The sequence below is a fragment of the Notolepis coatsorum genome (genome assembly GCF_963971535.1).
Source record: "Notolepis coatsorum genome assembly, chromosome: 17".
NCBI lineage: Eukaryota > Metazoa > Chordata > Actinopteri > Aulopiformes > Paralepididae > Notolepis > Notolepis coatsorum.
The window spans coordinates 66,011,778-66,039,000 of record NC_140181.1 but is presented as its reverse complement, the minus strand read 5'-3'; the positions used below and the strand labels follow the sequence as shown (position 1 = coordinate 66,039,000).

General features: G+C 45.2%; 1 protein-coding gene across 1 annotated transcript in view; it reads left to right on the top strand.

The window, feature by feature from the left end:
* Window positions 1-214: 214 nt before the first annotated feature.
* The window catches only part of slc6a17 (solute carrier family 6 member 17), a gene marked incomplete at both ends in the record, with an annotated part of 60,576 nt that continues 33,567 nt past the window's right edge, over window positions 215-27,223 (top strand). The window contains one exon of the mRNA XM_084332573.1: window positions 215-515. Within this exon, the coding sequence (XP_084188699.1) occupies window positions 215-515 (301 nt within the window). The remainder of the gene's footprint in view (window positions 516-27,223) is intronic.

Sequence of the window (27,223 nt, the reverse complement as noted above, 5' to 3'; positions counted from 1 at the left end):
TGTGAGTTCATAACCTCCCACTGTGCTTTCACTTACCACCTCCAAAACCTCTGTTCACAGGTTGTGGGGCGAAGCACCGTTCTCCTCGGCACCTTCCCAGGTTCCTCCTTATCTCCTCCCTGCTTCTCCGCCTCTCCTGTTTCTATCCTCCATCTCCCCCGTCCCTCCCTCCATCACTTCCACCGTTAGTTCATCTCTCACCACCACCACCACCATGCCGAAGAATAGCAAGGTGACCCAGAAGGAGCACAGCAATGAGCCGGTCACCGAGTCTGTGGCTAACCTGCTGTCGCTGGAGCATCCCATGGACTATAAGAGCAGTCAGATGAGCATGGGCCTCAGCCCCGGGGCCATCGCCCCCGGGAGGAGCCTGCTGCCTTCTCCCGATCCGGACGTCGAGGATGGCCGGCCGGCCTGGAATAACAAGCTGGAGTACATCTTGGCCCAGGTGGGCTTCTCCGTAGGCCTGGGAAATGTCTGGAGGTTCCCATACCTCTGCCAGAAGAATGGAGGAGGTAAGTTCCCTGGGGAGATACAATAACACGGGGCCAGTCGAATAAAATGGCTAATCTAATGTGTTAAAGGCTGATGTAATGTGCTCTGGTGAAACCAGTTTTAGATTAGCTTCAAATGTATTGTCATTCATTATACAGTACAACGAAAATAAGTTTGGCATCCAACCAGGGTGCAATAGTAATATACAATGTACAGGTGATTAGACTGGGTTTAATCGTGTGTGATACATTATCAATTAGTACTACTGGGTGTAGTACTAATCAGAGTTGTAATGCCAATATGTACAGGGATAATACAGGTATAAAGACAGTGTGGTTGTAGTCATACTGGCCAGCAGCGTAACTATTAAGAGTAGGTAAGGGATATGTACAGATATATAGTATCTACAGATATGCAAAATTATTATGTGCAGGTATGTACAGACAGGTGGATAGATATATAAGAATACGGTATATACAGAATTATTATACATGCTATCATACAGAGTTATATAGGTTATATGCAGGTGTATAAGTAGGTATATAGGAGGATTATATGCAGGTATATTCAGACATATATATATATATATATATATATATATATATATGCGGTAAATATAAATATATAATGCGGTATATACAGCACTGTTGTATATTTAACAAGTATATGAATACAGGTGCAGCTCAATAGATTAGAATATCGTGGAAAAGTCTATATATTTAGCTGTATTGATGCAGTCATTTGTGCAAAAGGAGCCCCAACCAAGTACTGAGTGAACATACATAAACGTACTTTTCAGAAGGCCGACATTTCTATATACAAAAGAAAAATACATCTATTTTTTTTTTAATTATTGGTGATACAGAATTTTGGGATTTCATGAGCTGTAAGACATAATCATCAACATTTTAACAAATAAAGGCTTGAAATATTTCACTTTGTGTGTAATGAATCTATAATCTATGAGAGTTTCGCTTTTTGAATTGAATTACTGAAATAAAATAACTTTTCCACGATATTCTAATTTATCGAGCTGCACCTGTATCTATGTCAGTCTTTTTTTTGTGTCTGGTCTGGTTCCAAAAAAAGAAATTCCAACTAAATTGGAATACAGTCTTTTAAGTTTCATACTATCTTAATACATTGGGCACCAAAGACGAGTTAACCCGTTTTTGGCCGCCATGTGTTGAGCGCCAAAGACGAGTAAACTCGTTTTTAGATCCTTTTTTCTTTTATTCGATTTTTTTATTCATTACAGGTTCACGGACCTCTGTGTTACCATAGGAAATCATTCTGAGATCCCGAGAGTGCAATACCGGCCGCATCCTGCTAGGTGGCAGTATCGCCCACCATTTGAAATCTTATTTCACACTGTGTGTCACATCTAATTTCATCCGGGCGGAGAATTTAGACCAAGCCAAGTAAATCGCTTCATCCGATCACTTCTAAACACGTTCAGCACACTTGAGGTATATCTTGTGCCACTTCATGTCAGGGACCCGATCGACATCAATACTGGAAATCGCGATCAGACAATTGGAATATTCTTTTTGGAATAACCCAGATCAAAGGTAAGGACTATCTGACATCAATTCCACCTTGATCCTACAATGATTTCATATCGATCCAGGCGATCAACGTATGTAGTATTCAAAACGAATGCCGTTACTGGCGATCAAAGCATCAAACCCCCCCCTTTCATTCATTCATGATGAAACATAATACCTATTATATACCTTTGATTTGGAAATAGTAGCATGTCCAGGCGAGCAACGCGAACGCTTTTAGCAAAATTCACGTATTGCTCCATAACACAGTTACCAGGAATTAGCCAGGATCACTCTGAAACTATACAATATTCACCACAGTGAATTATACGCGAAGGTTGTGTCTTAGGAACACAGCCTTGTACAGCTCACTGAGGGAGGGGGATTTAGGGGTGTATTTGTATATGTATGTTTTTAAGCTCGGCTCTCAACGGGACCTCAATAGTTGGATGTATATCCATTGTGAATTCGTACTCCAGAAGCATTACCAACAATTACACAACAACATGTATAGATTATGGCTAGTTTGAATATAATGATCTGGAATACTGGGGGAATAAATAATCAACATAAACGCAAAAGCGTGCTCACACTGATGAAAAACAAACAGGTCGATGTGGCTCTTCTAAGCGAAACGCACATTTTAGTGGAAGACAAAACTACGTTAGCGGACAACATATATCATAACATTAGTCACTCTTCCTTTGGAACGAGATCCCATGGAGTTGCTATAGTCGTGAAACGGAAGTTGAATATTGAATTGAAGGAAGTATGGTCTGATACAGATGGTCGGATAACCATAGCTAAAATTGTATACAGGAATAGGAAAATAGCGTTGGTAGCGGCATATGCCCCAAATCTGTATGAGGCTAACTTCTACACTACACTTACCAGAACAATGTTAAACCTTCCTGAATACTCATTTATAATTGGCGCGGATTTTAATGCCATTTGGGATCCCGGGATGGATAAATCTTATCCCACCTTTTCCAACGACCAGAAAAATTCATCTAATGCGTTAAAGGATTGGGCTAAGAATACAGGTGTAAAAATTCCACAATGTACCTTTACATCCCAACATTCGTCTGGCCACACCCCTATCCGCTTACCTTCATAAGCAGGTGTGTGGTCACCTACTCGCCTCCTTCTTCACTTTCACCACAAGGAAGTGCCTTCGGTAGATCCCACACTTGACGAGGTTGTTAGCTGAAGAAAGTTGAGACGTGTTTACATTTCTTCTTGCTTTTTTCTTCTCTCATATATTTCGAAAGAAAAAAGCTAAGTCATAATGTTTACTTCGGAGGGTCGCGCTCGCAACGCTACTCTTCACCAGCGGTTCTCCATCGCCGCCTCTGTCGTGCGTCTTGGAGCGGGGTTGAGGCCTCTCTCGTGGTCGGCAGCCACGCCCGGTAGGCGTCCGATGGGTAGTTTGCCTCTCCAAGGAGCTGGTGCACCAGTGCCGTCTCCTGTGCGATGGCCTGGTTCCGGCTCTGGTTCCTCTGCTTCCGGGGAGTCGTCCGCTGTTGGGCGGCCGGCTCCTTTGGTTGCGGGGGATTTGAGACGCAAACTTTTTGCGTCAGCTCGCTCCCGTCGCAAGATGGTGGCTTGCAGACGCGAACGGCCTGGTTTTGGTGAGTTGCTGGAGCCAGATGAGGATGCGTCGGTCTCTACATGCCCGATGGAGACAGAGGACTACATGATAGAGGCGGACAGGTTCTTGTTTGAAGGCCCGGTGGAGACATGTCCCCTGCCTGTCCAGGTAACACTGGAGGGGGGTGAGATGTCTCCTTCGGGTTCCTCCGCAGATGTTGGGTTAGAACTTCCGACTCGGCGGCGGGATGCCCTGCTATCAGCCACATCAGAATGTGGCTCCTTGACCAGTAGTCTGTTGTACGTGAGGGACGCGGGCTCGGAGGAGGAAAGTATGCAGGGGGAACTGCGTGCTTTGTTCCCCGAGCTCATGGCGGCGGCGGCAGTCGCAAACGGCGTGCCGCTGCCGCAGCCACTGCCTGTTCCTGTCCCTGACGATCTCATAGGTCATCTATGGCAACGTCGCCCGGTGAGAGGGGTGGACGTTGTCTACCCATTTTTCCCCTCAATTGCGGCCTATGTCCGTCAGGGCCAGGTGGTCTCCCACATCATGGGCCTTACTCCCGCCTACGTGCAAGTCACGCGGGTGGCGGGTTTGGTAGACGGTATGAAGGAGGGCGTGCCACGGCTTGATAGGCCAATGGCGGCGCTCCTTTGTCCTGAGGTGGTGTGGGAGCCGTTACGGAAGCCGGTTCCCCAAGGGAAATCGGCGAGGCGGATGGCATTTTGGAGCGACCAGTCATTTATCTCCGGAACACAATCTTTAGCTGCCACTTCTAACATCGCGCAGCTGGCGAGATTCATGTCCGGGATATTGACGGGCGGCACGGAGCTGACTGATTTACAGCATGATCAGCTCGCATTGTGGGCAGGAGCCATCCTGCATCTGTTTCAGCCGCAGGCTATAGCCGCTGGGAAAGTGCGCGCCCTGGCCACTCTGATCCAGCGCCACCTTTGGCTGGAGCAGGCGCGTGTGCCGGAGAAGAAGAGGACTCCCCTTCTGACGGCACCTCTCTCCGAGGCTGGACTATTCGGGTCGGCACTGCAGCTGATGACCTCAACCTGCAGGGAGATGCAGGAGGAGCGCTCCGTGCTCCAGCCTCATTTCCCCCCGCCCGATGTTGCCGGTGGAGTCAGACGGCCGCCGCGTCGTCGAGGTTCCTCCGCCGTGGCCGGCGCTGCTACCACCGCCACTGCTGGACCTTCAGCGAAGAAGGCCAGGAGGAGAGAGGGCGCCTCCGCCACTGCAGCCGGCCCATCTACGCCCGGAGGTGACGGTAGGGATCATCGAGACCAGCCGCCGATCGTTTACCGTCCCTCCGGGGCTCCACGGGGTGGGAAGCCCCGAGCGGCTCGTGGCAGGCGTCGCTAAGACTTCAGTGACTTTTTCCCTCTGTGGTCCCCCCCTGTTTCCCTTCCCGGCCCCTCTATGATTATTGTTGGAAAATAAAGAGTCCCTCCTAAAGGGGGACTGTATTTTTTGTTAACAAACTGTGTGTTTATTCACCAAACATATGATGGGGATGCAATGTGTGACTCTTTCGCTAGTATGGGTTTGATAGGAGGGCTAGACGTTATTTTCATGTTAGAGCTTAAGCAAGGCCTGCAGCCTACACTCGGTTGAAAAAGGTTTTTTTCTGCCTCGACTTGAATCTCCACATAACAGTAGAGGTTAGTTGTGTGCTCTGTTGCTTAAACAGTGATATTGAACTGCAACACTATTGTGTTGGTTTGCAGTAATGCTCGTATGAAAACGTACCGCGGCTCACCCGCTCTCTCTCTCTATCAGATTTTCTGTGTCTTACAACATAGATACGGGTGTCGGGTTCACACACACACAACTTGGTCTTGCTATAAACCCTGTTCACAGATGTGTCTGTGGTTAGCGTGCAGTGAATTAGCTTGCGCTATTCATTAGCATTGCTACTGAAGGTATCATATGGCTATTGTTGTTGTCGTATGCAAGGGTTGGGCTTGTGAGGGGGTACCGGATAAACCCCTCCTTCCCTCTTCTGATTGGTCAGGGGGTTATTGGAATCTATTTTCATTTGATCAGGGCCAAGCTGTTAGGCGGCTTGGCAAGGAGGGGGGGGGGGGGAGGGTATCCCAGACTCCGCACCTATCACGGGCGGTTGAGTCTTGGGTTTCCCCCCGTCATAGCAAATGTCACTAAGCACGTTTCTATTGGACGACGGCTTCCGTGAGTTTAGACCCGTATGTAGGATCTGTTGTTGTCAAGTTGTCGGGGCAGAGCGTAGGAACTTACTGTTCTACTACGCTCGATATACGTGTAACTTGAGTCGGTTGGTCACATGACTCAATGTTACCGTGACTTTTCAATCTATGGCTCACGTGGGAAGTCTCTCCTCTGTGGTGAGGGTGGCGGGATGTAAAAATGTAGAACAAATGTAGAACATTTTTACCCTCGGCTGCGTCACGTGGGATTCATGTCAGTCGGTGTTTCTTTCTTTTTTAATAAAAAGAGTGGGGAATATGAAGCACGACAACCTTCTTGTCGTTCTCCCAGGCGCCTTGAAGGATCAATGTGGGGTCTGGTTAGACTGTCCATTGATGTGTTTTGGGTCCCGACGCATACATAGTGCTGGCTCGGGGTGTTTCTGTTAAGAATCATGCAGGAGGCTAGTACGCCTTGGTTGCTTGTTATTAAAACAGCGTTTTTATAGGGCAACTGGGATGGGGAATTTTTTTCTCACGCCCTTGGGGGTGGGCCACTGAGCGCGGTATAAATAGGACCGTCTGGGTGGCGCCCTCTTTTCATGTTTTAGATCAACACGCATTTCTGCCCCCTCTCCTGGAGTGGGCATGTCGGCGTGGTTAGGGCACGGGACTGGTTCTGGTCACGCTGGTCCAGGTCAGTTAACCCGTTGTCCGCCGGGGATGCAGGTCTGCTGTTCTGGTACCCTGAGAGACTTGCGCTTTTTTCAGGGGGAAAAATGCCGGGTCGGCCCGGGTGTCACGGGGTTAGGCGTTATGGAGACCCTTTGTTGGGTACATGTTGTACCTGGCACTATTGTAAGGGGCTGGTTCTCCTTTCTTTCGCTCCTCTCTCTCGCATGGCGAAGAGGGGGCTGTTGGGGTGGTCTTCTGGACCTCCTCTGGTAACCCTGTGTGCTTCCCGAGCCGCCGGGCCCGGTCCGAAGTAATGTTTAGTTGAAACCGTAGGCCTGGGATAAGCCTTTTTCTTGAGGGGTTATAGGAACAACCACCGTCTGTGTACCGAGAGGGTGGTTGATTCCCTGGTGTGTTGGAGCAGAGTCAACTCCCGGGTTACCCGGTTGAGTGTGCCCCTGCACGTTCATGACGTCTGCCAATCGTGTCAGCCTTCTCTGCCTCGACCCCTCTCTGGGTGGGTTTTTTTTTTATTGAGGCTTTGTCATGGTGCTCAACAACGCCAGCATACGCCCCTTCCTCCGGGGGGGCTGTTTTCAGTTGACCCCTTTGGCGCCTGTCTCGTCCGCAGTGCTCCAGGCTCAGGTCTACAGCCTGCTGCCTGGTTTCCCCTGTGCGCTGCCTGCTTCCGTTGGTTAACCTTTTTTGGGTGCTTTATGGCCATGCTGACTGCCTGTGTTACAGGGTCAGTGTGCCAGGCGGTGTACTATTGGGGGGAAAGGGCCCGCTCTTGGAGGGGCCCTGTCCGAATACGCTGGCGATGTGGGGGGCGGTCTCACTAAGTGACCGCCTGGTGGGGTCTTGATGCCTGGCGTCATTGACCTCTCCGGGCCCCCTTTTTCCAGGGGATCCAGTCCCTTCAGTGGGTCTGGGTCTTCCTTCACGCTCCGCTGCTACGGCCTTGCCACAGGGTTGAGTTTGCTCTTGACTCCGTGATTTTGGGGGCAGTAACGAGGGTTGTTCCTTCCGTTCGTTCCCTGGTGGCATGCGGGTTGTGCGTGTGCGTGGTCGTGGGGTCAAGCCACGATCTGCTCACCCTGTGCGTTGAGTTGCTTGAGTTCCTCTTCGCACGGTCGGATCTGTCTCCCTCCCATCCGCCAATAGGGAGGGTATCCTCCATTAGGGAGGGTCGGGGGGCTCAGTCCTCCCCGGTCTGATGGTTGTGGGGGGCCTCAGTGGGGTACATTTGTCGAGCTTCAGGCTCCCGCTCAGCTCCTGTAGTGCAGATGACGCTGAGCGGCAGCCATAATGAAATAGAACATAAGGTTATGTATATAACCAAGTTCTATGAATTCTGGTGACGCTCAGCGTCAGGACGCCACTGCGGCCCTTGATCTCACCTTGTGGTGAAAGTTTGGGAAGGAGGCGAGTAGGTGACCACACACCTGCTTATGAAGGTAAGCGGATAGGGGTGTGGCCAGACGAATGTTGGGATGTAAAGGTACATTGTGGAATTTTTTATTCAGTGCTCGTGCACGAAGTGAAGTGCGTGCAGATGACGCTGAGCGTCACCATAATTCATAGAACTTGGTTATATACATAACCTTACGTTAGAAACACCCATCACACTAGATGAACTTAGGGAGGCCATATCTGAAATGCAAAGTGGTAGGGCTCCTGGAAGAGACGGTTTCCCACCAGAAATGTACCTCTCATGTTGGGATGTAATTGGACCCCTATTACTTAATATGATTCTATATTCAATCAAGGAGGGGAACTTCCATAAGAACGACAATATTGCACTCATAACAGTCCTCCTTAAAAAAGACAAAGACCCTACCGATTGCGGTAGTTATAGACCCGTAAGCCTCCTCGGAACCGATATCAAGCTGTACTCCAAGGTATTAGCCATCAGATTTCAAAAGCATATGACGTCTTTAGTTCATCCTGACCAGACTGGCTTCATAAGAGGCCGCTTGATCACGGATAATATAAGACGGTTACTACATGTGCTATATGCCAGCAAGGATGACACCACACCTAAGGCGATGCTGTCCCTGGATGCGATGAAAGCCTTTGATAGGTTGGAATGGTCTTATCTATGGGCAGTATTAGAAGGAAAAGGATTCATTGATATGATTAAAGTATTATACAAAGACCCACCGGCCATGATTACAACAGGTATAATCACCTCCGAAATCTTTACGGTATCGCGCTCTTCCAGACAGGGTTGCCCTCTTAGTCGCGGACTATTCGCTTTATCATTAGAGCCTTTAGCACAATATATAAGACAATCCCAATCCATAGAACCAATCGCAATTAAGGGCACACAACATCATATTAGTTTATATGCGGACGACGTAATATTGTTCATGCAAAACCCTAACACCTCAATGCCTCATCTTCTCAAGTTGATTGATGACTTTGGCAATCTATCGGGATTTAGGATAAATTGGCCAAAGTCGGCTTTCCTTTCACTTAATGCCCCTGCAAAGAATATACTCCTTCCAGAAGAAATACCAATGGTTAAACACTTCAGAAGTTTAGGAATTGAGGTATTCCCTACTATAAGCCAAACGGTGAAGTACAATTACACAAAAATCCAAGATAAGATCAAATATGACTTTGACAGGTGGTCCAAACTTAAAAACTCAGTACAGGCATGTCATGTACAAAGGTCTAAGGACCACACAGAATAATAACTGGAGCTGGCTACACATGAGCAAAAGCAGCCTCTCTCAGTAAATGCTTTCAAAACAGTCCCGGGCAGGTAGGTAATAATAAACACAAGACGTTGTTCCAAAAATAGTAAATTATATTTATTATGCAGGGTAGGGGTTTAAACCTCCACTGATATTTAAATAGGCAACAAAGGGAAAAAACAACCCACAAACAATTAACAAACAGGGAGAGGGATAAAGGGAGAACACACAAGGTAAGTATAATACAAAGTAAACTAGATAAGCGCCCACAGACACTCACCAACCAGCCAGAGGTTGGTACTGGGAAAACCCCCAGCAAGGGTACCAAAGGTACAATTCCACACTCAGTGGGATTAGGCCTAAAGCCAACAAGAGAATACTTACTCCAATGGAGGAGTGGCGCAGAGGCCAACAATATCTATATACATATACCAGTACTTTAGTCCACCTGAAGCAGTAGATAAGCACAGTATCAATTCCACCACAGTGGCAAACAATGGCAACCTCACTCTACTCTGGTCACTGGCAATTGACAGAATGAGGCGCCCAGACGTGCTGTCAGGTATTTGGCTACCCATCCCTCTCGAGGTGATTGCCATCAGCTGTCATTCATTAGGCAATCAGCACTCTTCAGTGTAGGGACGGGCAGCACCTGACAGGGAGAGAAAAGAGACAGCATTAGCTCTCATGTTCACACACACACATCACATACAAAACACAACACATTAAATATACTAACCTGATGTTCAGAAGGTGTCATAAATACAGTAATAATGGTAATGACCAACCCACGTACCCAGGTACGTCACAAGGCACGAGTATCAATAGTTAAGATGGATGTTTTACCTAGAATCAACTTCATTAGCTCAATGTTACAGTTACCCCCTCCTGATGGTTACTGGAAAAAATTACACTCCACCGCATATAAATTTATTTGGAATAACAAACCTCCATGAATAAAAAGATCCACCGCACAGAGAAACAAAGCCGACGGAGGTTTGGCATTTCCAGACTTTTACCACTATTTTAAAGCGTACTCTTTAAGACCACTGACAACCTGGTTTGACTCCCAAGCATCTGTATCCTGGAGAAACTTAGAAGAAAATATAGTAGCACCACATAGACTGCAGGACATAGTATACACCATATTATCAATTAAGCAATGCAAATTGAAATTTGGCCCCCTTATTACACATGTGATCCGGATATGGCGTGAAACACAAAAAAATATTCTAACCAACATAAATGGCATAGCCATACTCCCCTATTCAATAACAATGCACTCCTTATTGGAAAACAACCTATAAGATACCCCAAATGGGAAAAGCAGGGCATACACACATTGGGAGATGTTTTCAACAAACAGGGTTTTTGTAGCTATCAAGATATACATAAAAAATGTAACCTCACCAGTTCCACATATTATTTTTACGCACAGTTATTGGATTGTTTGAAGGCTCATGGAGTCCCATTAAGGATACCAATTGAGCACCACAGATATCACAAATTCTTCTATGAAAGAGAGACATAGAGAGGATTCGTATCTGATTTTTATCATCACTTACTAACGTCTTCGTATGGAATCCTCCCCCTAGACTCAGTCTGGAGGAGGGATATACCAGACTTGGAAATAGATTTTGATTGGCAAGAAGTCTGGGCAAACGTTCGAATTGCGTCACGTAACCCGGACCATCAACAAATTAATCTTAATTATATTCATAGGACATACCTGACTCCTATAAGATTGAACAGAATGGGACTTAAACAAGACTCCTTATGTTCCTTATGTACAAATGGGGATGAGGGTACATTCATGCACATGTATTGGGATTGCCCACCGGTTAAGATATTTTGGAAAGAAGTGTCCCAGCAATTATCAGTATTCTTATCTCTGAACATACCTCTGTAATGCTGTTGAATGATGTATTTCAGTTTGCAGCCCCTATACAGCTAAAGAGACTAGTTTTATCTGGTCTCACAGCTGCTAAAAAGCTGATAGCATCACGATGGATTCAACCGGAAAAAATGTGCCGGAAGGTATGGGTTCTTACTTATCTCGATGTGATTTATCTAGAAATATCTACAGCTAGAATTTTAGGTGTCAGTGAAACCAACATTGCAATCTGGTTAGAAGTGGTGGAGAGAATAAAAGCTAGCATATGAATTGTAGTGCCTGGTTAGAAACGAAAGAAAATGGATGGATTATCCAAGTGGGGGTCCGGGGGGGGTGAGCGAGCAAGAGCATATGTATGTAGGGTATTAGATAGCAAGTATTATGTATATAACTCGTAAACTACATTTATAATGATTCAAATGGTGATTTCATTGGATGTTTACTGTTAATGCTTGTGAGCCTAATTTGTTTTTATGTTTATGTGTATGTTTAAAAAATAATAAAAAAATATATATAAAAAATATATATATATATATATATTCACCACGGTATAACACGCAAACGTATACATGAAAACATTTATTATTTTTCACATGTTGAACGAGGGATAGTTCATGTCAAATGAGCCATAGTATTGTCTCCATAGCTATAATATAGAATATATATAGCCCTGCAAACACCGCGACACAGTGAAAATCCCTATCTCTTACAGCGGTGGCCCATTGAGTACAAGAATACCTAGAACGGCTGGCGCTGAAAGTGTTAATGGAATAGAAGTATGTAAATGCTTGGAGATGCTTTTGCTGTATGTTTTGGATATGTTTTATCTTACCTGATCTTGGGCTTAAAACCAGATAAGCTTCTAAGTCAAGGCAACTATTTCCTTTTGAGTTGTGTAAGAAGGACAGCAACGACAGCAGTGGCCAACAGTGTTTAACATGGTGCATGTTTACTACTGTCATTTAATGATCCTGACTCTCCAACTCTGTCTGGGAGTGTCCTTGTCCAGTGTTCCTTAACACATTCTGCGCCAAAAACGAGTTAACTCGTTATTGCCGTCCAATCGAATAACGCCAACAACGAGTCAACTCGTTATTGTGATCGTTATTTATTGTATTCGCTATTTCCATTCATAATTCATCCAGCAAGGCTCTGAGAAACTCTGGCACTCTGTCTGTGATTGCAATGGCCCGATACCGCCGCCTGGTGGATTTCGGCCGATGTTGCACTTACTTTCTACAGGAAGTATGACTGTGCATCTGTGAATGTCGTCCCGGTGCAGTTTTCTCGTAACGTGAATCCAGATGAACAGTCGAGTGCATTGAATCGCCTTCGAGACGCAAGAATCATTATGCTTTTGGAGTTTAGGGTGTCGGCCAAATGGACATACGATCTAGCAGAAGGCAATCAAATAATTGGAATATTTTTTCTGCAGTATCATCGGCCGGAGGTAAGAGCAATCTGATTCCAGCTGATTGTCCATTTCTTTCATTGCAATTCATCTGATCAACGTATGCTGATGCGCTAAAGAAAGCCGTTATTGACAATCAATTAATCATAAACGACCCCCCCCCCATTTCCTTCATGCATAATTGTAGCGTCTATAGGGACGAAATGCCAATGGATTAAGTATAATATGCGTCAGGGCCTATTACTAGCATTCTAGGAAAATACCCCAGACCACTAAAACTATACTTATATTCACCACGGTGTAAAATGAGAATGTATGAATGGAAAAAGTATTACTTTCCCACATCTTGAACGATAAATACCTGATGTCGAATGGGCAATAGTATATCAGATATAGCTATAATATTTAAATAGTTATAGCCCTGCAAACAAGGTGAGCGACTCCCATCGTTTACAGCGTGGCGGTAGCAGGGGTGTAGCTCCAGATTCTGGGCCCCATGAAAGAATGTATTTGTAGGCCCCCAGTGAATGCGAGCGTGCGTAAGCGCGCAAGCAGATTTCTTTTTGGCAATTTTTTTATTGATGAAAACGCATAATATGGTTTTTACCTATACATTCGGATCAGCAGTTCAGCACCTGCACTGTTGGTGGGTGAGCCTAGTAAAGGATGTCGCATTGCGTTCATCTTCAATGAATGGACCAATGCAATAGTCTACCAAAGCCCCCCCTCTCTCTATATATATCTCACACACACACACACACACACACACACACACACACACACACACACACACACACACACACACACACACACACACACACACACACACACACACACACACACACACACACACACACACACACACACACACACACACTTCAGAAACAAACATAGTATCAATGAGAGCATCAATAATACACCTGAGTGATGTCTAGTGCTGGGCCCTTGGAATCATCCTAAGCTACCCCCCCCCCAGCTACGCCCCTGGGCGGTAGAGCTATAAGATGCTGATGTTGCGTGGCAGATATTGTGTTAAGGCGAGACAGTCTAGGTGAATAGGCAAAAGAAATATTTCTATGAAACTTTCCCAGTTTGTTATGTATATAACAACTAAGAATGTATTGCAAGTTTTCTGAGATGTTATGTTTATATATGCAAAATGGACGTTACCTAATTAAATATGCGCTCATTTGCATATATCGCCAGGATAGACATCACAAACTTTGGATGATGCAGGATTAAAAAAAAATCATTATGTTGACACATAACACAATTAACTTTTTACAGAAGGGATTGTGGCTATGTCTTTTTTTTTATCATCCCATAAATCAGGAAATACTGTCTACAGTCATAAAAATACATTTTCACCAGGTTTTTTTTGTATAGATGTACTATAAATCAGGCTATGAATGATGTATCAACAAATCCCTCTGTATGATGCAGGGTATAGATAGGAAGAAATGTGAAAAGTATGGTGTGTGTGTAGGTGCTAGGGAAATGGGACATTTCATCTCTTGTGTGTGTAAGAAAAACGCATAAAAACAAGATTTTGGGAATAAGATAAGATTTGTTTATTAAGGACAATGCAAATTAATGAACATCATTTACATGTGTATGCATAACATCACAGCATGATAAGGACGTAAATATGCCGGGAATAGCACAGGGCTAATTTCCACCCGTAGTCCTAACATAAAACAAACACAAAACGGACCATACAACGTTCATTCATAAAAACTGACATCACTGACATGACCACACTAACATGACATTCAGTCAGTACAACATCACTAACATCCCTAATGAGTGCATATTTGGCTGTCTAACAGCCATTTCCTGAGTTGGCCCTTAAAGGTGGACAGGGTGGGACATTCCCTTAAAGGACGACTCCACTTTTTTTGGAAATTAGCTTATTTAACATCTTCCCTGGAGTTAGACAAGAAGATGCATACCTTTTTTGTCTCTGTGCGTGCATTTTTAGCTTTGGGAATAGACGCTCCGTTAGCATAGCTTAGCTTCATCACTGGAAGTGGGGGAGGACAGTAGCCTTACAGTGCCTTACAGTGTATTGCAAGGTCTGACATTGACCAAACTTGATATGCATGACCTTGGTGGGCTCTAGGTCAACTCCTGAAAAGGGGGTCAATGTCAGACTTTGCAATCAAAGTTAGGGGGCTAATAACCCTGGCCATAATTTCAGTGCGCCCCCTAACTTTTGATTGCAAGGTCTGACATTGACCCCCTTTTCAGGAGTTGACCTAGAGCCCACCAAGGTCATGCATATCAAGTTTGGTCAATGTCAGACCTTGCAATACACTGTAAGGCACTGTAAGGCTACTGTCCTCCCCCACTTCCAGTGATGAAGCTAAGCTATGCTAACGGAGCGTCTATTCCCAAAGCTAAAATGCACGCACAGAGACAAAAAAGGTATGCATCTTCTTGTCTAACTCCAGGGAAGATGTTAAATAAGCTAATTTCCAAAAAAAGTGGAGTCGTCCTTTAAGGGGACCGGAAGGCTGTTCCATGTTCCACTTCCCTTTACCGATAGACAATTTTTGCTGAAGGCGGTCTTTCTAAAATGGACCTCACAATCCCCTCTGGTGTTTGATCTAGTGGCTAATCCAGTGTTCCTTTTCTCGTGGATAAACTCCTTGAGAGGGGGAGGGGCTAATCTGTGCAGGCATTTATATACAAAGCAGGAACTTTTATAACGTCTGAGGTTTTCAAAATTTAAAATTTGATGCTTATCCAGGATTTTACAGTGGTGGTATGAGTACTGTTTCCTGTCATATACCTTCAATGCTCTGTTGTAGAGTTGTTCTATGGGTTTCATGGCTGTGGCCCCAGTAAATGACCAGTTTAGAAGGCAATATTCAATGTGAGAGAAGACCATACAGTGTAGGTATGTCTTTGCGGCTTCAAGTGTTAGGGAGGGCCGTATTTGTTTGAAGTTGGAAATGTTGAAGTTGATGGTGTTCCTCACTTTCTTTATGTGTTTCTTAAAGGTCAGGTTTGAGTCCAAGATGACCCCAAGGAATTTGAAGTGGGAAACAAGTTCTAGTTCTTCCTTCCTTCCCTCCTTCCTCAGGAACACATTGGACCGCTTGATGGTTTCTGGACGCTTGCTAAAGAACATGCACACAGTCTTTTTCGCATTAAGTAGGAGACAGGTGCTGTTTAGCCAGCATTGTACCTTGTCTAGTGCGCATGTGAGCCTAGATGTAATCAACTCTATGTCCTTGCCCTGTGTGTAGATGACTGCGTCATCGGCATACATCTGTACATTGAGTTCGGGACACACATTTGGCAGGTCATTGATATACAGGGAGAATAGCAGGGGCCCAAGGATTGATCCCTGAGGGACACCTACAGGGTTGTCTAGATATGGGGACTTGGCGCCATTGACCGTGACACATTGTTTTCGGTTTGATAAGTAGGATCTAAACCATTCTATTGTAGCAGCTGAGAAATTGAAGTGAGTTAGTTTGGTTAGGAGGATATTATGGTTGACACAGTCGAAAGCCTTGCTAAGGTCTAAGAAGACAGCACCAACATACTTGTTGCTATCTAGTGCACTCTTGACCTTTTCAACAAACAGACAGTTGGCTGACTCTGTTGAGTGAAGGGCACGGAATCCAAACTGCATTGGGTTAAGTGGGGTGGGGCCCAAGTCGAGATGTTTAGTCATGAGATTCGACACCCACTTCTCTGCAACTTTGGATATGACAGGAAGTATACTGATGGGCCTATAATTGGTCACCAGTGCCTTGTTGCCAGATTTAAAGATAGGGGTCACCATGGCCATCTTCCAGGATGATGGAACTTCCCTGGAGGTGATTGATTGATTCACTAGTAGAGTGATGGGTTTAATGAGTGCATCAGAGTATGTTTTGAGGAAATCAGTGTCGAGCCCGTAGACGTCCTTGGCTTTGGAGCCTTTCAGAGCCAGAATGATCTTTTTCACTTCAGGCTCTGTTATCTCCTCCAGTTCAAAGATAGGCTGGGTGTTGGTTACTGGGTTTGGTAGGATACTGGAGAGGGCAAAGTGTTTGGTGCTGTCTAGAACACTATTTAAGAAGTGTTCGTTGAGGGTGCAGGCCAGTACTGTGGGGTCTTTAACTAGTATGTCATTCACATTCAGTTCTAGGGGGTCTTTTCCCCGATTCTGGTGTTTGCCTAGGAGTTTATTCAAGGTTTGCCAGATTTTTTTGACGTTCCCTTTTCCTGCTTCAATTATACTAATAAAGAAGTTTGCTCTGGCCTTTCTGAGGGTCTGTGTGACCTTGTTCCTAGCATGCGTGAATCTCTGTCTGTCGATAGACAGTCCAGACTTTAAGCTCTGTTTGAGGAGTGAGTCCCTGTATTTCAATTGCTGTCTGCAGCTGTGATCTAGCCATGGGAGGTGGGTTTGTTTTTTGACTTTTTGGCTCCCCTTCCTAGAGAAGGAGGCCATCGTCTCCTTGATTTTTGTTGTGAAGAGGGTGCAGTTTTTCTCTGTGGTATTGGAGGATAGTATCTCCTGCCAGTCAAGCTTTTTCACTGCATCCTCAAAGCTCTGTTGCAGGTTTTTTGGGATGTAGTTTGATGAGGTGGCAGATTTTTTGGATGTTTTTAGAAAGCGAGTTTTATTGAGTTTCCTGGTGAAACAGATGAAATTGTGGTCAGATATACCGGTCAACATATTGTTGGTCTTAGTGATTCTATCCGGTTGGTTGGTGAAAACTAGATCTATTTTGGTCTGGGAGGTTTTGGTAATTCTAGTTGGCTGTTTGATTATTTGTTCAAAGCTGTGGGCATCCATGGATTGTTTTAAGTTCTTTCTAGCCTGTTTACTGTCCCAGTTGACATTGAAGTCACCTATGATTATTGTTTCCTTGTTGCAGGATTTTAGGACATGTTTTAACTGGTCGTAAAACTCAACTTTTGCATCTGGTTTTCTGTAGAGACATATCAGGGTAAATTACATTTGTTCAGCGAGAGTGATTTCCACACCAACAGATTCTACACCAACACATTCAAAGTCAGTGGACCATTCCAGTTTTTTACAGGCAATTGTGTCTCTGATGTACAGTAGGACTCCCCCACCTCCTTTCCCAGTCTTCCTGTCATTCCTAAATACATTGTAGCCTGGCATGGATACTAGGGCTTCAGGGGATGACTTCTTTAGCCATGTCTCACTCAGACCTAAGCAATGTAAGTTAGAATCAAGTAGGAGGTGCTCTAGCTGTTCGCGTTTATTACCAACACTACGAATGTTGAGGTGACCACAAAAGAAACCCTTTGGTTTGCATAGGGGGTCCCATACAGTTCTGGCCTGGTTTAGGGTACCAAATAGTTTAGTCTTGCGGTGCTTTCTCAGTACATGGTTTCTACCTCTAGGTGCTACCTCAGGGTCTCCTCTGGCAGTGGAGATGTGGGGTGACAGCTCAGTGTTGGCCGCTGGGTTGCCAGTACTTGGGGGCCCGGGAGTTTCTAAGACGCTGGTAGCCGGACACTGCTGCGGAGCTGATGCTTGTCCACCAGTGCCGGTGAGCAAACGGAATACAGGTGGGGGTAGGTGGAGGATGTTGAGCCAATGTTTTAGGATTGGCTGGCAGCTGTTCAGAATTGTCTGACTATTATTTAATTGGATTGGCCAGGTGAATTGCAGGGTACTACTGTGTGTTGGAATGCTAGCACTGGTGATTGTGTTGGCAGCGCTGTTTAACACAGTCTCTGCGTTGTCACAGGGGCCAGGATGTTGGTGAATATCCCCACTCAGCAAAAAGCAGAGTATGATGATAAGTTTGCTTGCATTAATAGACTGTGTGTAAAACTTGGACTTGCGTTTGTTACTGGTTCTGTCATGGTTAATCAGGAAACTGAAAAGTACAGCATGTCCATACCCAGTGTGTTTCTCCGGTTTTCCATATGTGCAGCTCTTCTGGGTGTGTGGATATATTCCAGTACAGTTTAAAAATAGGAAGAATACTAGCAGCGTTGCGGTCGTTCCAAGGTAACCTGGTGGTGACATGTTATTGATTGCCAAGCAGCTAGCTAGCAACAGCAATGGCAAACTAGCTGGCTCTGGTGGTGGCTAGGCTGTTGGTGTAGCCTGGTGGTGGCTAGGCTATTGCTGTGGCCAGGTGGCGGCTAGGCTGTGGATTCACTACACATGGGGCTGGCCTGGTGGCCGGTAGCCTGGGGTTGGCCTGGCGGTGGTGGCTTGGTAGCTGGTATCCTGGGGCTGGCCTGGCGGTGGTGGCTGGTAGCTGGTATCCTGGGGCTGGCCTGGCGGTGGTGGCTGGTAGCTGGTATCCTGGGGCTGGCCTGGTGGTGGTGGCTGGTAGCTGGTTTCCTGGGGCTGGCCTGGTGGTGGTGGCTGGTAGCTGGTATCCTGGGGCTGGCCTGGTGGTGGTGGCTGGTAGCTGGTATCCTGGGGCTGGCCTGGTGGTGGTGGCTGGTAGCTAGTAGCCTGGGGCTGGCCTGGTGGTGGTGGCTGGTAGCTAGTAGCCTGGGGCTGGCCTGGTGGTGGTGGCTGGTAGCTAGTAGCCTGGGGCTGGCCTGGTGACTGGTAGCTGGTAGCCTGGGGCTGGCCTGGTGATGGTGGATGGTAGCTGGTAGCCTGGTGCTGACCTGGTGATGGTGGCTCAGAGTTCTGTATTGTAATTGTGATCTATGTATGGACACAATCAGACACGATTAAATTAAATAAACAACTAATTGTGTATTTTCTATATTGTATTGCCACTAGTTTGAAATAAGACATGTTAACACTTTGAGTGCCACGCCGGGTTTTCCTTTTTACCCCCTTGATGCCACCATCCACTTCAATGTTAACGTTAATATCGCCTAATCTATGTTTTAAATTATGTGTCTAATCTGCCCGTCGCTTATCAAAGACTATTTTCCAGTCAGTGATGTCAAGGCAGATTGTTTTTTTATCGCTTCATTTCCGTTTTAGAGCATTTAGAAAAGCACCCGTTTTGAGATAAAAAACAGTTCATTCTGGACCATTCTATGAAAATCGTCTTTTACTGGAATATTCCACAACGTTGATATTCGTCTGCCTATTTATGAATCGTTTTCAAATAAACGCTAGATGATCAATATTATACGTGCACGCAAGCACATTCGGGCCGCGCACAGGGATAATCGCCGCGTTGATTTCCTCTTGGACTTTTACAGTGAAACCGAAAGAGCCCATTTCACAAAACAGCTTATAACTTCATCAAAATTAGTCTGATTATCCTAACACTGATAACATAGATTCCTTACCTGACATCAGATGGTATCCAACTGGTATATTCCAATTCCTGATCACCATTCGAAAAAATCGATAAGTGTATAGATCCACCGTGTGTACAGTGCAGTACATGATTCCGCGGGTCTCAGAGGCTCCAGAATGAACTGTGATAACCCCGGCTGGATCAGTGGACTGGAAAATGTGGAATACCGGATTTTTTTCCCCATCCATTTTCATTGAGTCCATTCCAAAATCCCTTATGTCATCTGGGAGACGATAGGGGGCGCTTTTTTCCACATATGATCGCCGGCGGTGCTCGGGTATACTCGGGTAGGCTTGCGTGATGCAATATGATTTCAGATCGCTAAAAAAATAAAAATAAAAAAATTCAGAGAAATCTCGTGAGTGGCTTTCAACCACATATTAATAAACCCGAGATATCTCGTGTGTGGCAGTTAAAGTGTTAAGGAAGCAAAATATAAACAAATCTCAAAATCTAACAATTTCTTTTTTTACCTATTCACCTAGGCTGTCTCGCCTTAAATTGGGATTTTGCATAATGCAAGAGTGCAGCGAGAGTCCAGAGCGTGGTTTGGTGCCAGGTTACTGTGCTGGAGTGTAATGAGATTGGGAAATGCCCACTAGTCTCTGTGATTGGCGTGATATTTAATGCCGTTCTGCTCCATCTTGTGGAAATTGCATTTGTGTCACATTACCTTACTGTAGAAATGCTGCTGCAGTTGCAACTAATCTAGCTCTCATTTCCTTAATGTCAAGTGCAGTCAATCTATCCAGTACGCTAAGTGCTGCACTTCCATTTCAGTGGTACAGCTGACATAGAGGCAGCCATAGAGATGCTATCTTCTCAAGGAGGCCCAGTATTCCTGCTAATGCTCCAGTGTGTGTGTGTGTGTGTGTGTGTGTGTGTGTGTGTGTGTGTGTGTGTGTGTGTGTGTGTGTGTGTGTGTGTGTGTGTGTGTGTGTGTGTGTGTGTGTGTGTGTGTGTGTGTGTGTGTGTGTGTGTGTGTGTGTGTGTGTGTGTGTGTGTGTGTGTGTGTGTGTGTGTGTGTGTGTGTGCGTGCGTGCGTGCGTGCGTGCGTGCGTGCGTGCGTTGTCCTCTGGCCATCCAGTGCCAGAGGACAACATGTGGTGACAGGTTCAATACCTGCAGTTTCACACCCACCCGACCTAAACTTCCACAACAAGGTCTCCGCTACGTAGAGATGCATTCTACCCATGATCTTACTCCATTTACCATCTGCTTTTTAGACAGAAGAAGTACATTGGTATTAATGTTGGACAATATATCAATATTTTATCGTCTGTCATTGTGATTGTATCATTGATTGTCTTTGATATCATGAATAATGATGTGCAATATTGCTAAGAAAGCTAAAAGTAGAATTTCTGATAATATTTCAAAAGTGTATCAAAAGTTTCCAATTACCATGCAGTTTCTGTGGTGAGGAGGACATGTGATGATCACCAGACTTAACTCACCCACAGCCCCAGCTGAGATGGAGGAAGTGCAACAGTCAACACATTGATTGATTGTTGGTTGATCTCAGTGGCGGTTCTAGATCCTTTTTAGAGGGGCTGAAGACCAGAACAGAACAGTACAGACCAGTTTTATTATTATTATTATTATTATTATTACAGAGATGGATTGCCTGTAGTAGCCTGTTGAACTCATTGGTTAACTATAAACAAAATAATAATATTAAATAATATAAGCAGATGTAGCTAGCTACCTACTGTAACTAGTTTAGTAATAGTGAATTTGCCAGTGCTGATGAGCAACAAAACAAGTATGTTGAAACGTTAGCTAGCACTATATAAAATGACTGACTATTCTGACAGAGAATATTGTCAAATTGGTCATTAGTTCCATGGTGTTGGTGTAATAATAGTGTCAAAGAATGTTAGCTAATGTTAGCTAGCTGATGCTATTCGCTAGTTAGCTAGGGGTCCGCAAGGACGACTTCAAGCTGGAAATGGTAACAACAGATGAGGTACTCAATAAACTGAGCGCCCTCCAACCTAACAAGGCCACTGGCCATGACAACATCCCCTCCAAATTCCTCAGAGACTCAGCAGCCGCCATCACCCCAATCATCACACACATAATAAACCTCTTCATAAAACAGGGACACGTCCCCAAGGACTTCAAAATTGCGAGGGTGACCCCTCTGCACAAAAAGGGCAGCAAATTAGACCCAGGCAACTACCGCCCTGTTTCTATTCTCACCTCCATCTCGAAAGTCATGGAAAAAATAGTCTACGAACAGGTCGAAAAGTACCTAGCGGAAAAAAATCTAATCTACGAATTCCAATCTGGCTTCAGAACATCCCACTCCACTGACACATGCCTTCTCTATTTGAATGACCACATCAAACAAGAGGTGGACGCAGGCAAATACTGCGGCATGGTCATGCTGGACCTACAAAAGGCCTTTGACACGGTCAATCACTCCATTCTGATTGACAAGCTTAAATCAATTGGTTTTGATAGTCTATCAGTGAGCTGGATGCAATCCTACCTTGAGGGGAGGGAACAGATGGTGGAGGTAAACGGTACCCTATCCCCCCCCCCTCACAGTGAGCTGTGGTGTTCCACAAGGAAGCATACTAGGACCGCTACTGTTCCTAATTTATGCAAATGACATGTCGTCAGCTTGTGACTGCAACTTGTTCCTGTTTGCGGACGACTCAGCCCTGCTGGTCTCTGATAAGAACAAGTTACAGGTTGAAAAAACCCTCAGCTCGGAACTAGGCAGAATCTGCATATGGCTCGCTGATAACAAACTATCATTACACATGGGCAAAACAGAGTCAATTCTCTTCGGTTCAAATAACAAACTCAGCAAGACCGACGGCTTCTCAGTTACAGTGGGTGACAATATTGTCACAAGGAAAGATGAAATTACCTACCTGGGTTCCATCCTAGAGGCTAATCTCTCCTGTGACAAAATGGCATCCAATGTAATAAAAAAAGTCAACCAACGAACTCGATTCTTGTACCGGATCTCCTCTCTGGTAAACAAGAATACCCTGAAGACTCTGGCAGGAGCACTCATTCAGGGGTACTACGACTATGCTTGCACCTCATGGTACCAAAGCACCTCAAAGGCGCTAAAAACAAAATTACAAACATCTCAAAACAAACTGGTCAGACTACTGCTTGACCTTACTCCTAGAACCCACCTCACCCCTGCCCACTTTGACAACCTAGGATGGCTTAGAGTAGACGACAGAGTACAGCAACTTGCAATGGGCCTGGTCTACAAGATACACTACATGACCAAGGTACCCATATACATGTCAAAATACTTCCCAAAGGTCAGTGAATACCACGATCACAACACCAGAGGGAGCTCCACAAATCATGTTAAACCCAGATTCGGCTCAAATAAGGGACTAAACACGTTTCGCAATTATGCCACATCAATGTGGAACGCCCTACCCAAAGCTGTAAAGGAATGTGGATCACTACCCACTTTCAAAACCTCTCTCAAGGGACACCTACGGGAGACTGCAATTCAACACTGGCCCCTGTAAATATCCTAACCCAACCCCCTCCAATGTACAGTCATTTACCTAGTATGGTTTTGTCAATAGTCCAATGTACAATTTTGTTTGTTTGTACAGTGTCCCCCCCCCCCCCCCCCTCAATGTACAGTTTTGCTTGTTTATACAGTGTGCCCCCCCCCCCCCCAACCACCTCCAATGTAAATTACCCAGTATGGTTGTCAATATCCCAATGTACCCAACCCCCCCCACCCAACCTCCTCCAATGTACAGTTTCTACGTCAAATGTATATACTCCCTTTTCTTGACTCCTTCTGTATCACAAACAGTACTGTATTTGCAAATCTGGTATGTCATAAATGTATAGATGTAGCAGTACTGACTATCTGTATGTCATGCATGTCATATATGTCCTGATGAATTGAAAATGGGGGACCCTGATGTAAACAAGACAAAAGTCTTTCTCTGGTCTGCATCCCCTTAACAATTGTGTGTATTGAGCTGTACTGTATTGTACCCATTCTGCAATCTGTTAATAAAGTTTTCAATCAATCAATCAATCAGCTATCAAGCAAATGTCAGTTCAGCTAATGTTAGCTAGCTAGCCCAGCTAATCTGCTTGCTACAAAGGCTTATTGCTGCCACGCAAAATTAAGAAAATATGTCGTGGCCTCAAAATAGTATTTTGTTACCTCAAAATGTATTTAGTTACCTCCTGCATTGTCCCGGTGCCCAAGAAGGGACGTCCCAGCACCCCCAACGACTACAGGCCAGTCGCTCTGACGTCACACGTCATGAAGACGTTTGAGAGACTGGTCCTGCAACACCTCAAGCCCCTGGTGCGTGACTCCCTCGACCCCCTGCAGTTTGCATACCAGGCAAACATCGGGGTGGAGGATGCCATCATCTACATGCTCCACAGAGCGTACACGCACCTGGAGAAGCCGCGCAGCTCAGTGAGGATCATGTTCTTTGATTTCTCCAGCGCCTTCAACACCATCCAGCCGTCACTGCTAGCGGAGAAGCTCTCTGCGATGCAGCTGGAGCACGGCTTGGTGGCCTGGATCAAGGACTACCTCACTGAGAGGCCACAGTACGTCAGACTAAAGGACAGTCAGTCTGACGTACTGGTGAGCAACACCGGCGCCCCCCAGGGAACTGTGCTGTCACCCTTCCTCTTCACCCTCTACACCTCAGACTTCTGCCGCAACTCCAGCGGGTGCCACCTGCAGAAGTTCTCAGACGACTCCTCCATCGTAAGCTACATCACCGACGATGATGAGGAGGAGTACAGAGCCCTGGTGGAGAGCTTCGTGGGGTGGAGCGACAGCAACCACCTCCAACTCAACACCAGTAAGACCAAGGAGCTGGTGGTGGACTTCCGGAGGGGCAAGAAGAGGCCCCCCCCGATTCCCATCTCCATCCGAGGGGTGGATGTGGAGATGGTGGACTCATACAAGTTCCTTGGGGTACACCTGAACAATAAACTGGACTGGTCGGACAACACAGAGGCCCTCTACAGGAAGGGACAGAGCAGGCTGTTCTTCCTGAGGAGACTCAGGTCCTTCAATGTGTGCAACAAACTGCTGCAGTCTTTTTACCAGTCTGTTGTGGCCAGCATCCTCTTCTATGCTGTGGCATGCTGGGGAGGCTACATCAACTCAAGGGACACCAACAAGCTCAACAAGCTGGTGAGGAAGGCTAGCTCCGTGGTGGGAGTCGAGCTACCTAGACTTGAGGTGATGGTAGAGAGGGGGATGATAAGGAAGCTGGATGCCATCATGGAGAACCCCTACCACCCCCTCTACGACGAGCTAGTCAAGATGAGAAGCTTGTTCAGCCACAGACTCATCCCCCCCCCGACACTCAACTAACCGCCTCGGACAGTCCTTCATACCAGCGGCCATCAGGCTCCACAACAGTGGGCAGCGACTAGCAGCCTCCAGGCCCCACAACAGGGGGCAGCGACAGCGACTGCTACCAGACATTGACCTGGGACTTATAGGAACCCAAGGGGGACAAAGTAGACTACCCTGGTACTTTGATTAATGTATACTCAGTAGATAGTAAATTATTATAACACTACCTCTTGCATACTGCACCTCATGTGACACTGTGAATAATGTGAATATTCCTCAGCTAGTCAGATAGTAAATTATATTGACCATATTGATCAAATTGTTTACACTGCCTGTGTTGTCTTTTACTACCTGTATACTGTGTTGTTTTACTACCTGTACCCCTCCCCCCCTCCCCCCCATGCTGCTATGATGCCTGAATTTCCCCAAGGGGATCAATAAAGGAATATCTTATCTTATCTTATCTTATCTTATCTTAAATTAATCAATTTGGGGCCTCAAAATAGTATTTTGTTCCCTCATGATTTGACTAAACCTTCACTCACTGGAAATAGATGTATATACGAAAATGTGAGTCTCTCTCTCCCTCTCCATCTATTTCTCTCTCTCTCTCTCTCTCTCTCTCTCTCTCTCTCTCTCTCTCTCTCGAACACAGTGAGCGCTCAGTAATATGATCATGATCATTATGATCGACTGGAATAAAAATTATAATAATAATAATAGGTTTACTACTTACATACTGTAGTTGTCTCCTTAATACTGTAGTTGTTCATTAATGTTACCTAATTCATAAGTGAATTGTATAGAAACAACTCACCAAAATTGACTATTGCACAACTGATTTGACAAATAAAATCCACCAAGGGGGGGGGGGTAACCCCCCTTCAGCCCCTGCACCCTCCCTTGCCATACCTTGTCATTTAGTGAAATTATGCTACTGCTCTAGGGGCTGAAAGGTCTGATGATAGATCCGCCCCTGGTTGATCTGCAGTGGGAGGCTGGATAACTGATATCCACACTGTTTGCCCCTGCGTGTGCGTATGTGTGCATGAGTGTGTACAAGGCCTTCTTAATTGTGTATTTGCAAACTAGCGTCAATGTTTCTGTAAGAGGTGTGTATCCCCTAGTGAAACCCAACACTCTAGGTGCTATGTCCTCTAGTCTGGGCTTTCAGTGGTGATGTCTGATTCTCCTAGACAACCAGCTGTCACACACACACACACCTTTTTATTTGTCTCCCACCGCCTTTCCCAGTCCATTTCCTGCTCAACGGCAGACATGTAATTTCCTTTTCATCAAAGGCCAGTGGAATCAACCTTGAAAGGCCACCCGGCCATGATAGTACTACTGTATAATCATACTCCTTTGATTATACAGAATTGTGTGCTCCTTTATTCATTTCATATGCATGCTGTTTAGACCCTGCTTTAACATAGCGACTCATCCGGTCAAACATCAGAACTCACCAGAGTCATCTGTTTTCAGTCAGGAAACAGGTTTGGATCTTTCTGTGACCATGGAGCCTAGTTGTGTTTACTAGGGTTGGTTGGGTACCGTTCACATTTGAACCAATACGGTACCTGTACCAGTTCCTGGAATTCGGTATCGGTACACAACGGTACCTTTTTTCAGTACTTCTCTCGCATGATCATGTATTATGTTTTTAAATGTTTAAACATCAACATTATCTGGCCTCAGTAAGTATTATCAAACTTCTCTGACCTTATCTGGTCTTTGAAAAGACCAGTTTGGCATCCAACCAGAGTGCAATAGTAATATACAATGTACAGGTGATTCGACTGGGTTTAATCATGTGTGATACAGTATATCAATTAGTACTACTGGGTGTAGTGCTAATCAGAGTTGTAATGCCAATATGTACAGGGATACAGGTATAAATACAGTATGGTCGTAGTCATACTGGCCAGCAGCGTAACTATTACGAGTAGGTATTAGGTATGTAAAGATATGTAAAAGGACAGTAATATATATATATATATATATATATATATATATATATATATATATATATATATATATATATATATATATATATATATATATATATATTGTGGAAAAGGCTCCCTCTTGTCTAGTATATTACACTCTTATACTAAACATG